Source organism: Vipera berus (genome assembly GCF_964194415.1).
Source record: "Vipera berus genome assembly, chromosome: 6".
In the NCBI taxonomy this organism is placed as follows: Eukaryota; Metazoa; Chordata; class Lepidosauria; order Squamata; family Viperidae; genus Vipera; species Vipera berus.
The window spans coordinates 9,481,482-9,494,716 of NC_138208.1; the positions used below are offsets into that span (position 1 = coordinate 9,481,482).

General features: G+C 45.7%; 1 protein-coding gene across 4 annotated transcripts in view; it reads left to right on the forward strand.

The window, feature by feature from the left end:
- The first annotated feature begins 680 nt into the window (after positions 1-680).
- The window catches only part of OPTN (optineurin), a 46,625-nt gene continuing 34,070 nt past the window's right edge, over positions 681-13,235 (forward strand). Inside the window, exons 1-3 of one of the 4 annotated variants that reach the window (XM_081331606.1) lie at positions 681-2,048; positions 7,619-7,795; positions 11,927-12,133. In XM_081331606.1, coding sequence (XP_081187732.1) covers positions 7,630-7,795; positions 11,927-12,133 — 373 coding nt within the window. In that variant the 5' untranslated portion in view covers positions 681-2,048; positions 7,619-7,629. The remainder of the gene's footprint in view (positions 2,049-7,618; positions 7,796-11,926; positions 12,134-13,235) is intronic. The other 3 variants (XM_081331604.1, XM_081331603.1, XM_081331605.1) reach the window with 3 other exon arrangements.

Sequence of the window (13,235 nt, forward strand, 5' to 3'; positions counted from 1 at the left end):
GACTACGGTTTTACTTAGCTTTTTACTGGTTTTTAAATTGTCATAGAATTATTGTATTTATTGTTTAATTCTTTTAAAAAAATTTATTTTATGTTTTTAATTTTTATTGTTGTGTGCCGCCCTGAGTCCTTAGGGCAGACATGTCAAACACAAGGCCCGGGGGCCGGATGCGGCGTGCGAAGTGGTTTCACGTGGCCCGCGAAGCCATCCTGGAAACAGTGAGGGAACAGCCCCCACTGCCTTGGCCCTGGCCCAGAGACCCTCCTTCTGCCAGAGACCCTCAGATCTGTCCCACTCCTGCCCAGGCCCCCATAGGCACCCTTGATGCGAACGATGTAGAGCTGGCCACGCCCACCCAGTAGGCCATACACACTCTAGCCACGCCCACCCAGTAGGCCACGCCCACCCAGGCCACACCCACCGAGGCCCCCTGAGGGCAACCGCAATGCTGATGCGGCCCTCAGTGAAATTGAGTTTGACACCCCTGCCTTAGGGAGAAGGGCGGCATATAAATTTAATAAAATAAAATAAATAAATAAATAATATCCAGGAGAGGGTTTTAGGTTTTGTTTTTTTTACCTCTTGATCCAAATAGGACCCGCGGGCGGGCGCTGCATGGGCACCTGGGAAGCTGGCCTTCCTGGCAATTGGCGCCTTTGTGACACACACACACCCTTCTCCCTCCGCCCATTGCTTGGATTTGGATGCAGCTTGTGGACGTTGGCGTGCAACCTGGCTGAAGACACCAGGTGTCTCCGGCTCCGGGCGTGAAAGAGAAAGAGAGAAAGGAAAGAAAAAGAGAGAAAGGGAAAGAGGGAAGAGGAAGGAAAGACAAGGGAAAGAGAAAGAAGGGAAAGGGAAAGAGAAAGAAAGGGAAAGAGATAAAGGGGAAAAGGGAACAGGAAAAGGCAAGGAAAAAAAGAGAAAAAGAGGAAAGGGGAAAAACACGAGAAAGCAAAAGAGATAGAGGGGAAAAGGAAAGGAAAAAGGGGAAAGGGAAAGAGATAAAAGGGAAAAGGGAAACGGAAAGGAAGAGAGAGAAAGAGGGCAAAGGGAAAGAAAGGGAAAGAAAGAGAAAGAAAGGGGAAAGAGGGAAAAGGAAAGGAAAAGGAAGAAAAAGGGGAAAGGAAAAGAGAAAGAGAAAGAGGGAAAAGAAAGAGGGAAAGAGAAAGAGAGAAAGGAAAGGGAAAAGGGAAAAGGAACAAGGGAAAGACAGAAAGGGAAAGGAAAGGCAAAGAAAGAAAGAAGGAAAAGAGAAAAATAGAAAGGGGAAAGGAAAGGAGAAAGAGAGAAAGGGGGGGGAAAGAAAGGGAAAAGGAAAGAGAAAGAGGGAAAGATAAAGAAAGGAAAGGAAAAAGAAACAAGGGAAAGACAGAAAGGGAAAGGAAAAGAAAAGAAAGAAGGAGAGAAAGAGGGGGGGAAGAAAGGGAAAGGAAAGGCAAAGAAAGAAAGAAGGAAAAGAGAAAAATAGAAAGGGGAAAGGAAAGAAAGAGGGGAAAAAGAAAGGGAAAGAGGGAAAGATAAAGAAAGGAAAGGAAAAAGGAAAAAGAAACAAGGGAAAGACAGAAAGGGAAAGGAAAGGCAAAGAAAGAAAGAGAGAAAGAGAGCGGGGGAAAAAAGAAAGAGAAAAGGAAAGAGAAAGGAAAGGTCGGGCGGCGGCGGCGGCAGCGCCTGGCGCGTGCTCGACGCGCGTCCCCGCTTCTTGCCCCAGCCGCCGGAGCCGCGGCCGCGACGCCCGTCAACTCCCCGGAAAAGCCGGGGCGGAGGCTCTTCCTTCCGTCAGCTGACCGGAGCCATCATCCAAGCGGGCCGAGGACTCCAAAGCCCGGCCGCCGCGAGCCCTCGGCGCCTTCCTGCGCGCTTTTGACGCAGCCACCGCGCTTGGCCAAGCAGCCGCTGGCCCGGCCGGATCCCTGCTCGGAGCCGCTGCCCGGGGGGGGGCGCGGGGGGGGGCTGTGAGACCCCGGTCCGGAACACGCCTGCACGTCTGAATGGCCCGTTAGGCCGTGTTTTGCTTCCTTCTCCGCCTCTGGAGGGGGTGCTTGACGGTGAGTGACCTGGGCCCGGCTTCTTGCAGCAGCGACCTTTGCAAAGGGGGCTTTGGAGAGCCCAGAGGTCGGGAAAAGGCTCGCCCCGGATCCAAGCGAGGGGCTGCGCTCTTGGCTGGTTCTTGGAGGACAGCTAGTCCTCGACTTACAACAGGATTGACGTGTGGAATGGGTTGGCCCACAAGATTGGGCGAGGTTGGATTGGTCCAAGTTAGACCAGGGGTGGGGGACCTTGGCTCTTTTCTGGCTCGTGGACTTCAACTCCCAGAATTCCTGAGCCAGCCATGCTGGCTCAGGAATTCTGGGAGTTGAGGTCCACCAGTCGTAAAAGAGCCGAGGTTCCCCCACCCCTGAGTTAGACGGTACAGGTAGTCCTCGACTTACATCAGTTCTTTTAGTGACTGGTCAAAGTTATCCTGAGTACTGCGTAGCAGAGTGAGCGCCTGTTACTCGTCCCAGCTTCTGCCAACCTAGCAGTTCGAAAGCACGTAAAAATACAAGTAGAAAAATAGGGACCACTCCGGTGGGAAGGTAACAGCGTTCCGTGCGCCTTTGGCGTCTAGTCATGCCGGCCACATGACCACGGAGACGTCCTCGGACAAGCGCTGGCTATTCGGCTTTGAAACGGAGATGGGCACCGGCCCCTAGAGTCGGAAACGACTAGCACGCATGTGCGGGGGAACCTTTACCTTTACTTTTTACAAAGTTACAACGGTACTAAAAATATGACTTAACGACCGTTGTTCACAGCTACGACCTTTGCAGTGTCCCCGTCGTGTGATCGAAATTCAGACCCTTGGCAGCCGGTTTGTGTTTATGACCTTTGCTGTGTCTCAGGCTAACGTGATTCCCCTTTTGCGACCTTCTGAGCAGCAAAGTCAATGGGGGAAGCCGGATTTGCTTAACAACCAGATTCCTAGCTGGTCAACGGCAGTGATTCACTTAACAACTGTGGCGAAAGAAGCCGTAAAATGGGGCAAAACTCACTTAACAGACATCTCACTTAATAACAGAACGTTTGGGCTCACTTGTGGTCGTAAGTCGAGGACTACCCTAGATTCAGACACAGCAGTGGCCTTTCCTGGCCCTGCTGCAAGATAGAGATCAGTAGCCACTTAACCGAATAACACAGTTGGAAGGGACCTTGAAGGTCTTCTACCCACTGCTCAGGCAGGAGACCTAGCCAGGGGTCTTCAAACTTGGCCCTTTTATGACTTGTGGACTTCAACTCCCACAATTCCTCAGCCAGACAGGAATTCTGGGAGTTGAAGTCCACAAGTCATAAAAGGGCCAAGTTTGAAGACCCCTGTCCTAGACCATTCCAGGCAAATGGCTGTCCAGTCTCCTCTTAAAAGCCTCCAGTGATGGAGCACCCACAACTTCTGGAGGCAACAGTTGGAGCATGGCTTTAGGGCCCTTCCTTATGTGAGAGCAGCTTTTATCAGAGGCAGGAAAAAAATGGATTTTTATTGCTTTGGGAGAAATGGCTATTTCACCCCACCCAACCCAGGCATTTAAATACTGGTCTCACCGGTTTGCCAGCATGACCGCTCAGAGCTGGAGCACCCCAAATTGTGAAAAAAAATCACCGACTTTCCTGTAAGGAGGAAGAGGTAGGTCCCTGGGGAAATGTTTTCAAGCCGTCATTCTGCTTATCTGACTTTCCAGTTTGCAGTTCGAGAGGCCTGGAGATTAGGCTCAAGAATAGAGCGATCCCTAATGCAATGAAATTCTTGGATAATCTCATTAGATTATTGCAGTTCTTCAGCCAGACTGAACAGATCGGTGTTTTTCAGACTTGGCAACTTTTAAGAGGTGTGGGCTTTTAATTCCTAGATTTCCCCTATCATCGTGCTGCTGGGGGATTCTGGGAGTTGAAGTCCAAGCCCTCTTAAAAGTTGCCAAGTTTGAAAAACACTGCTGCGTAGAGAAAGGTGAAGACTTTAAAAGGGTGGTCAGTCCCGGACAAAACTGTAAATCTGCACGAAAACTTTGCTAATACACCGAAATGCTGGGAAAGAGAAAAATACCCAACGTTTTAGTCTACTGAGAAACTTGTTTTTAATAATGAGCACAACATTTCTTATCCAGCTTTCCTCAAAAATAGGATGGCGTCTTGAGTTTCCATCAGCAGTTACACTGAATGTTATTTTCCTTTTGTTTGCAGTTAGCAAAATAGTTGAGTTGTTTATTACTAATTTGGTTACACATTTGAGTTTTTGATACTTTTTTTTAATTTAGATTCATATTCCTATGTAAGTAGCTGCTCTTCCTGAATATGTTGTTTTTCTGTTGTTGGAAATAGCATAGAAGGCTCATATTATTGGAGATTTTATCTTGAAGAAAAGTTACTATTTCAGGCCTCTGAAAATAATTTGAGGGAATATTAAGGCCCTTTAGAATGAGAGGGGAAATATGAGTTAAAGACACTATATAGTCTGTTTTAATTTTGCTCCTGGAATCATGTTTTACCAAATGAAAAGCTTTTTTTAGGAAACTACAAAGTGTACTGCATATTAATAGAAACTCTAAAAGGCTTAGAGGCATTAATTCCTTTAATAGGCTTACTATAATGAACATGGAATATGAGTGTTTTGATAATGGCTAGTTATAGTGACAGTGAAACAGGAAAACATTTAGTTTCTTGTTGCTATCCATATGTTATAACATGTTTTGATCACAAAGGGCATTTAATGATTTTGATTATCAATATAGCTAATTAATTTCTTGGTTTCCACAAAGAATAATCCTGAAATAGGTGTTTTTCTAAGCTTTTTAAGTTGAATTATAATTAATGATTGCAGCAGAATTTATTTAATGTTAAGAATTTCTGGTTGAACAGAAACACCCCTTTTTTAAAAAAAATCTTATTTACAAAATTGGGATATATTCAAAGCATATATTCTAGAAGCTAATAGATATTTTATCTTAGGCTGGAAAAAAAAGAAATAATAAAAAACATGTTCCAGTATTTTGTATGGAGGTTTAAAACTAACCACACTAATTTTAGATGGTGTTGGAATACTTCATTAAAAAGATACACACATGCCAATAAACTTGATAAATAAAATAAATAATTCTGTGAAATACATTAACAAAACCTGTTTTTAACACAAACTCCATTAAGCTTTTAACTGTTGGGACTCTTGTAAGGCGTATGTTTGCTACAGTTAAAAAGAAACCTGTAAATTTTAGTTCTACACATTTGGAAAAGACAGTTAAATAGCAGATGCTGTTTTATGTCAGAAATTTTGTGGAGGACACTTATAAAGCATGTATGTAAAACTAAGGGGAAAATGGAGGAATTATATTATGAACACTGCTAGTAAGGTAAAAGGTAAAGGTTCCCCCACACATGCGTGCTAGTCGTTTCCGACTCTAGGGGCCGGTGCTCATCTCCGTTTCAAAGCCAAAGAGCCAGCGCTTGTCTGAGGACGTCTCCGTGGTCATGTGGCCGGCATGACTAGATGCCAAAGGTGCACGGAACGCTGTTACCTTCCCACCGTAGTGGTCCCTATTTTTCTACTTGCATTTTTACGTGCTTTCGAACTGCTAGGTTGGCAGAAGCTGGGATGAGTAACAGTCTCTCAGGCACTCGGGATTCGACCCGCCAAACTGCCGACCTTCTGATCAACAAGCTCAGTGTCCTAACCCACTGAGCCACACAGCTAGTACTTTTTTTTAATGCACAGAAAAAAAATATTGTCAGCTTGGTATGAAAACTGGAAATCTAGGCTCCTGACTGAAGCAATTAAAACATCTGAATCTTATCTCTGGAATTCAGGCCAAAAGCAGTCCTACATTGTTATACATTGTCATTCCTGCCTGAGCAGGAGGTTAATGACCTCCAAGTCCCTTCCAACTTTATTTTTTTAGATGATGATGATGATGATGATTGTTATTGTTATTGTTATTATTATTGATCATCGCACAGTCAGCCAGATATTCAGACTGGGTTTGGCATTTTTGTCTACCTATCAAGTCCTTACCAAGGACCTGGGATAGGCAGATGTGGGATGTTTTATGGTATTACAGATCTCGTCACAGGATGGAAGCAGTTTCTACTAAGGCCACCATTTGCAATTGACTAATGGCGAATTTGTCAATGCCAATGATGGTGTTCAAGTGCTGCTCCAGTTGTTTTGGGATTGCACCCAAGGTGCCTATTACTATTGGTACTACCCTTGCTTGCCTTTGCCATCATATTATTATTATTATTATTATTATTATTATTATTATTATTATTATTATTATTATTATTATTATTATTATTATTATTATTTACAGAGACACAGTCTATTACTGAGCAGGTTTTTATTTTTATTTTTCATGCTCAAATACTGCATATAAATCAGATTGAACTGCAAACTTAATAATAGATTTTGGGAAAGAAAATTCTCAGGTGTAATACATAAAATCAGTTTGCCCTAACTATAGCTAGCAACAAGAAATTTACAGATCTATAAAATCAGGGAAAGTTCCTGCAGTACAAATCCCATTGAATATAAAAACCTTATAGATTTATTAGCATTTTTACTATCAGAAGTCATTAATGAGTTATTTAATCTTATTAAAAATTCCTTTTTCATTCTACGAGGCTATTACCAGATCAAAACCAGAGGAAAATCCAGAGAAAGAGTTTACAAACCAATATTGTTGCTTAATGTGGATGCAAACTATAATCAATGACTGTTATTACAAAATGTATTGCTATCTATAGTTTATTCAACTCATCTGAATATCAGAGAGAGATCTGGTTATATTTAGTGATTTGCTGTTTTGGAAATAGCTGCACATAATTTGTATAATTTTGGTGACCTCAGAAGCTTAGCAGATTAAACTATAGTTAGAACTTTTATGGAAAATTCTGTAACTTCAGTTAAATGGGAAGTTGCAGAAAGCATTCAAAAAGCAATATTTTTTTAAAAAAAAAAAGGAGGAAGGGTTAAAATTGGATAGTCTAGATCAGTTATTCAAAGTTGGCGATTTTAAGACATGTAAACTTCAACACCCAGAATTCCCTGGTGGAGAATTCTTAAAATTGCCAAGTTTGAGAAACTGCTCTAGACCAGGGGTCTTCAAACTGGCTCTTTTATGACTCATGGACTTCAACTCCCAGAATTTCTGAGCCACCTATGCTGGCTCAGGAATTCTGGGAGTTAAAGTCCACGAGTCATAAAAGAGCCAAGGTTGCCTACCCCTGTGCTAGGCCTAGGCCACTTTATGACTTGTGGACTTCAACTCCCAGAATTCCTGAGCCAGCCATGCTGAGGGAAAAGGGAGAGGTTTCCAAGCTGAGCCATGTTGGCTCAGTAATTATGAGAGTTGAACTCCACGAGTCAAGGTTGTCTACCCCTGGTCTAGACTATCCAGTTTTAACCCTGCTTTAAAAAAAAAATCCCAGTAGGGAATTTTCTCAGTGGAGAATTCTGGGAGCTGTAGTCCACAAGTTTTAAAATTGCCAAGTTTGAAAAGCATTGCTCACCGTCTTGTATTAAGATGTTTTATTTTTGATTTTGAATTTGATTTTTTTTCCCTTTTCTTTCTCTCCATCTTTTTTTAAATTGAAGCTACAGGAGCAATGTCCAAGAAGCCTTTAAACATCCCTGTGGTAAATGGGCAGCCACAGAAGACGGAAGTGGAAAATGGACACCCCAGTCTGATGCCACCCACTCTTAGCACCTCCAGTGTGGATGAGATGGTTCAGCAAATGAAAGAACTCATAACGGAGAACAACGAGCTTAAAGGTGAACATTAAATATCAAACATGGCCAATAGTTCCTTTTCAAATCTCTGTTCCACAGAGGGTGCTGCCTCTGGGTCTTTTCACCCTGTAGTAAGAATTACTAACATACACATAGGCTTAAGATACCCTGGACATATGTGAGTTCAGGTCCTCTGATCTTTGGGGGTATAGGCAAATAGACAATTCATTAAGTTCTGTTTACCGTATATACTTGAGTATAAGCCGACTCGAGTATAAGCCGAGACCCCCAATTTCACCCCCCAAAACTGGGAAAAGTTGTTGACTCGAGTATAAGCCGATCCGCCGTTCTGCAAGCCTCTGCCGCCAGCAGAGGCTCGATCCGCCATTTTGCAAGCCTGAATACACAGGAATACCCTGTGTGGCCGAGGCTCTCGGGGAAGCCCTGGCTGTCCGCTTCCTCGCTCCACGCTGCCATTCGGGGCCCGCGCGTTCCCCGGGCAAATCGCGGCGCCCAGCAGGCGAGGAAACACGCCCGCTCCAGTCGACCCCCTTCCCTCAGGAGACGCGAAGCAAGTGACCGCCCGGAGCTTACCGAGGACTTGCGCGCGGCCGAGGCTTCGGTGCTTCCAGGATCGCGCGCACCTCTCCCAAGCCGCCGCCGTCCGGAGACCTGCCGAAGTTTGGGGAGGTTTGGGGAGGTGCGCGCGCACCTCCCCAAACCTCCCCAAACGTCGGCAGGTCTCCGTTCCTCCTGCCGACGTTTGGGGAGGTTTGGGCGCCTCCCCAAACCTCCCCAGGTCTCCCTTCCTCCGCGCAGACCTGCCGACGTTTGGGGAGGTTTGGGCGCCTCCCCAAACCTCCCCAAACGTCGGCAGGGCTCCGTTCCTCCTGCCGACATTTGGGGAGGTTTGGGCACCTCCCCAAACCTCCCCAGGTCTCCGTTCCTCCGCGCAGACCTGCCGACGTTTGGGGAGGTTTGGGCGCCTCCCCAAACCTCCCCAAACGTCGGCAGGGCTCCGTTCCTCCTGCCGACCTTTGGGGAGGTTTGGGCACCTCCCCAAACCTCCCCAGGTCTCCGTTCCTCCGTGCAGACCTGCCGACGTTTGGGGAGGTTTGGGCGCCTCCCCAAACCTCCCCAAACGTCGGCAGGGCTCCGTTCCTCCTGCCGACGTTTGGGGAGGTTTGGGCACCTCCCCAAACCTCCCCAGGTCTCCGTTCCTCCGCGCAGACCTGCCGACGTTTCTGCGCGGAGGAACGGAGACCTGGGGAGGTTTGGGGAGGTGCCCAAACCTCCCCAAACGTCGGCAGGAGGAACGGAGCCCTGCCGACGTTTGGGGAGGTTTGGGGAGGCGCCCAAACCTCCCCAAACGTCGGCAGGTCTGCGCGGAGGAACGGAGACCTGGGGAGGTTTGGGGAGGTGCCCAAACCTCCCCAAACGTCGGCAGGAGGAACGGAGCCCTGCCGACGTTTGGGGAGTTTTGGGGAGGCGCCCAAACCTCCCCAAACGTCGGCAGGTCTGCGCGGAGGAACGAAGACCTGGGGAGGTTTGGGGAGGCGCCCAAACCTCCCCAAACGTCGGCAGGAGGAACGGAGCCCTGCCGACGTTTGGGGAGGTTTGGGGAGGTGCGCGCGCACCTCCCCAAACCTCCCCAAACTTTGGCAGGTCTCGGACGGCGGTGGCTTGGGAGAGGTGCACGCGATCCCGGAAGCACCAAAGCCTCGGCCGCGCACAAGTCCTCGGTAAGTTTTTTTGTTGACTGGAGTATAAGCCGAAGTGGAATTTTTCAGCCCAAAAAGTGGGCTGAAAAATTCGGCTTATACTCAAGTATATACGGTAATTGTTTTCTAATCAATTCAATTGTATTTTATTTAATTCTAATTCCGTTTAATGTAATCCATCCAGTAGAAGGGATGTGTCCACAAGACTTGCAACAGTTAGGCGGGACTAGAGAGAAAATTGTTTATTAGCAAATCAAGCAAACTATGAGAACAAAATAAGACTTCTTTTGTTATCCATGCTGTTGCCTATCCATCTATGTTTTGCATATTTCTGATAATTCCAGGCCAGATTTTAGAATATGCATAATGGTTTTTGCATATCTGCATTTGGGAGTTGTTTTTTTCATTATTTTATTCATGCATAAAATGAAAGATGGATTTCTTTGAGTGCATGAATTTTTTTCTTCCCCATTACGTTAGATGAGGAATGGATGGAAACTAATGAAGGAGAGAAGCAATCTAGAAAGAAGGAGAAATGTCCCGACAGTTGAGAACAATTTTTTTTTAAAATTCCATTTATACCCCGCCCTTCTCCGAAGACTCAGGGCGGCTTACAAGCTTAGCAGTAGCCTTCATTCTATGTATATGCCTGCTTATTAGGGCTTTCACACACACCCCAAGCGGCATTATTACAAAGTCAGCTTAATTGCCCCCAACAATCTGGGTCCTCATTTTACCTACCTGGGAAGGATGGAAGGCTGAGTCAACCTTGAGCCTGGTGGGACTCGAACCTGCACTAATTGCAGGCAGCTGGTGTTACTTAAGGAGGCATTAGCCCACTGCTCCACCAAGGCTCTTATAATTAATTAGTGGAACAACTTGCCACTTGTCTGAAATGGTATATAGGGTCTCCTGAAAAGAGAATTGGACTAGAAGACCTCTAAGGTCCCTTCCAACTCTCTTATTATGTTACCTGCGCAACATCCCCATCTATTTGTCCCTTCTCCTCAATAGGTCCAGCATGTGATCATAAGGCTCCTCCTGGCTGTTGGGGTTTTTTTCTCTCTCTCTTTAGAAGAAGATACTCAGTTGATGATGGAGGGAGGAGTAGCCCTTACTCTCTGCAGCTCCCACTGGTTTCCTTGCTCTGCCCACCATTTCTATCATCTTGATGGAAGGTCCTGTCCCGTCACACCGTGGGATGAAATTGCTGCTCAACGCCCTTTCAGATTATATCAAGACATGTCTTTTTTAATACATATTAATTGATATAATAGAGTAACGGAGTTGGAAGAGACCTTGGAGGTCTTCTAGTCCAACGTCCTGCTCCAGCAGGAGACCCTAGACCAGGGTTAGGCAACCTCGGCTCTTTTATGACTCATGGACTTCAACTCCCAGAATTCCTGAGTCAGCTATGCTATGAGTCAGTCAGCTATGCTGACTCAGGAATTCTGGGAGTTGAAGTCCATGAGTCATAAAAGAGCCGAGGTTGCCTAACCCTGCCCTAGACCATTCCAGACAAATGGCTGTCCAGTCTCTTCTTGAAAGCCTCCAGTGATGGAGCACCCACAACTTCTGGAGGCAAGCCTTTCCACTGTTAAACTGCTTTCGCTGTCAGGAAATTCCTCCTTAGTTCTAGGTTGCTTCTCTCCTTGACTAGTTTCCATCCGTTGCTTCTCGTCTTGCCTTCTAGTGTTTTGGAGAATAGGTTGACTCCCTCTTCTCTGTGACATCCCTTCAGATATGGGAACATCAGAGATTTCAGATATACCAGAGTCCAACTTCAAAAACATTATTCCCCACCTGATTCTTCTTGAGAACTTTAGTTGATGAGCCCCGGAGAACTTAAGGAATGATTTCTGGCAAAGTCTGGATGAGAGAGTCACGCTGATCTCATCTTGTAGGATCCATGCTTTCCTTCCTTTTTCTCACCACGCCAAACCCTGTCAGTAGACTGCAGCGTTGGTAGATGGTTAATGCTCTCCTCAAGGCATTTCTTGGTGGAGCAGTGGGCTAATGCCTTGGTGGAGCAGTGGGCTAATGCCTCCTTAAGTAACACCAGCTGCCTGCAATTAGTGCAGGTTCGCATCCCACCAGGCTCAAGGTTGACTCAGCCTTCCATCCTTCCGAGGTAGGTAAAATGAGGACCCAGATTGTTGGGGGCAATAAGCTGACTTTGTAATAATGCCACTGGGGTGTGTGTGTGAAAGCCCTAATAAGCAGGCATATACATAGAATGAAGGCTACTGCTAAGTTTGTAAGCCGCCCTGAGTCTTCGGAGAAGGGCGGGATATAAATGGAATTAAAATAAAATAAATAAATTTCTGGCAATATTGGGGTAGATGGTCAGTGCCTTCCCCATTTCCCCAAAGGATTTCCTTGAACCCACGCCCCGTGTTTTAGGGCACGGTTTATGCTGACACCTAACTGGGTATTTCTTGGGGCCAACCAGAAGCCATGAGGCAGCGGAACCAGGCCATGAAGGACCGCTTCGAGGAACTGTCCGCTTGGAAGGAGAAGTTGAAAGAAGAGCGGGAATTTTACGAATCGAAATTCAAAGATGCCCGGCAGTGTTTGGCAGTCAAGTGTCTGGAGAATGAAAGTCTCCACCAGAAACTCCAAAGCCTGGGAGAGAAAGAAGAAAGGAACATCCAGGCAAGTGAAAAAACAAGATTTTTGACTTGTCTGGGGCGGAGAAGGAAGAGGAAGGGCTCCCCAAACTGAGGGAGCTAGAAGAACTGCTTGCAGGTAGTCCTCGACTTACGACCACAATCGAGCCCAAAGTTTATATTGTTAAGTGAGAATTCATTAAGGGCATTTTGCCCCATTTTATGACTGTTGCTAAGTGAATCCCTGCGGTTGATAAGTTAGTCAGACAGTTAAGGGAATCCGGCTTCTCCATTGACTTTGCTTGTCAGAAGGTCGCGTGAATCCGTCATAAATATGAGTCAGTTGCCAAGCATCTGCATATAAATCACATTGACTACGGGGATGCTGCAACGGTCATAAGTATGAGCAAGCATCTGAATTTTGATTACGTGATCATAGGGATGCTACAAAGGTCGTAAGTGTGAAAAACGGTCATAATGTCACTGTTTTCAGTGCTTGTTGTAACTTTGAATGGTCACTAAATGAACTGTTGTAAGTCGAGGACTACCTGTATGTATTGCCTTATGAAAGAATAGGCATCACACAGATGACAAAAATCCATTTGTCATAGGATCGCTGAAGAGACTGACTAATTAAATTTAGTGAGACATATTTGTACATATAGATAGTACTTCTCGGCTGATGACGCTTAGCAACCATTGGAAGTTACAACAGACCCCACAAGATGGTATTTATAACCCATTTCCAGAGTTTTGACAGTAGTGCATGCACAAGCGCGCACGCGTGAGCGCACACACACACACAGTCCTGTGGTCACATGATTGCACATTTCTGAGACAGTTGTTAAATGAGTTTTAGTCCATTTTACAACCTTTCTTACCACTGTTAAGTGAATCACTGCAATTGTTAAGGTCAAGTAACACGGTTGTTCAGTGAATCTGGCTTCCCCATTGACTTTGCTTATCAGAAGGTTGTAAAAAGAAGATCACGTGACCATGAAAGATTGTGTGAAAAATGCTCATAAGTCACTTTTTGCATCTTTGAACGGTCACTAAATGAACCGTTGTAAGTCGAGGACTAGCTGTGGTTGAATATCCCCGTGGTGTGGAGTCCGCCACTCGATTGCTTATACTGGAAAGGTGTTTTCCAAA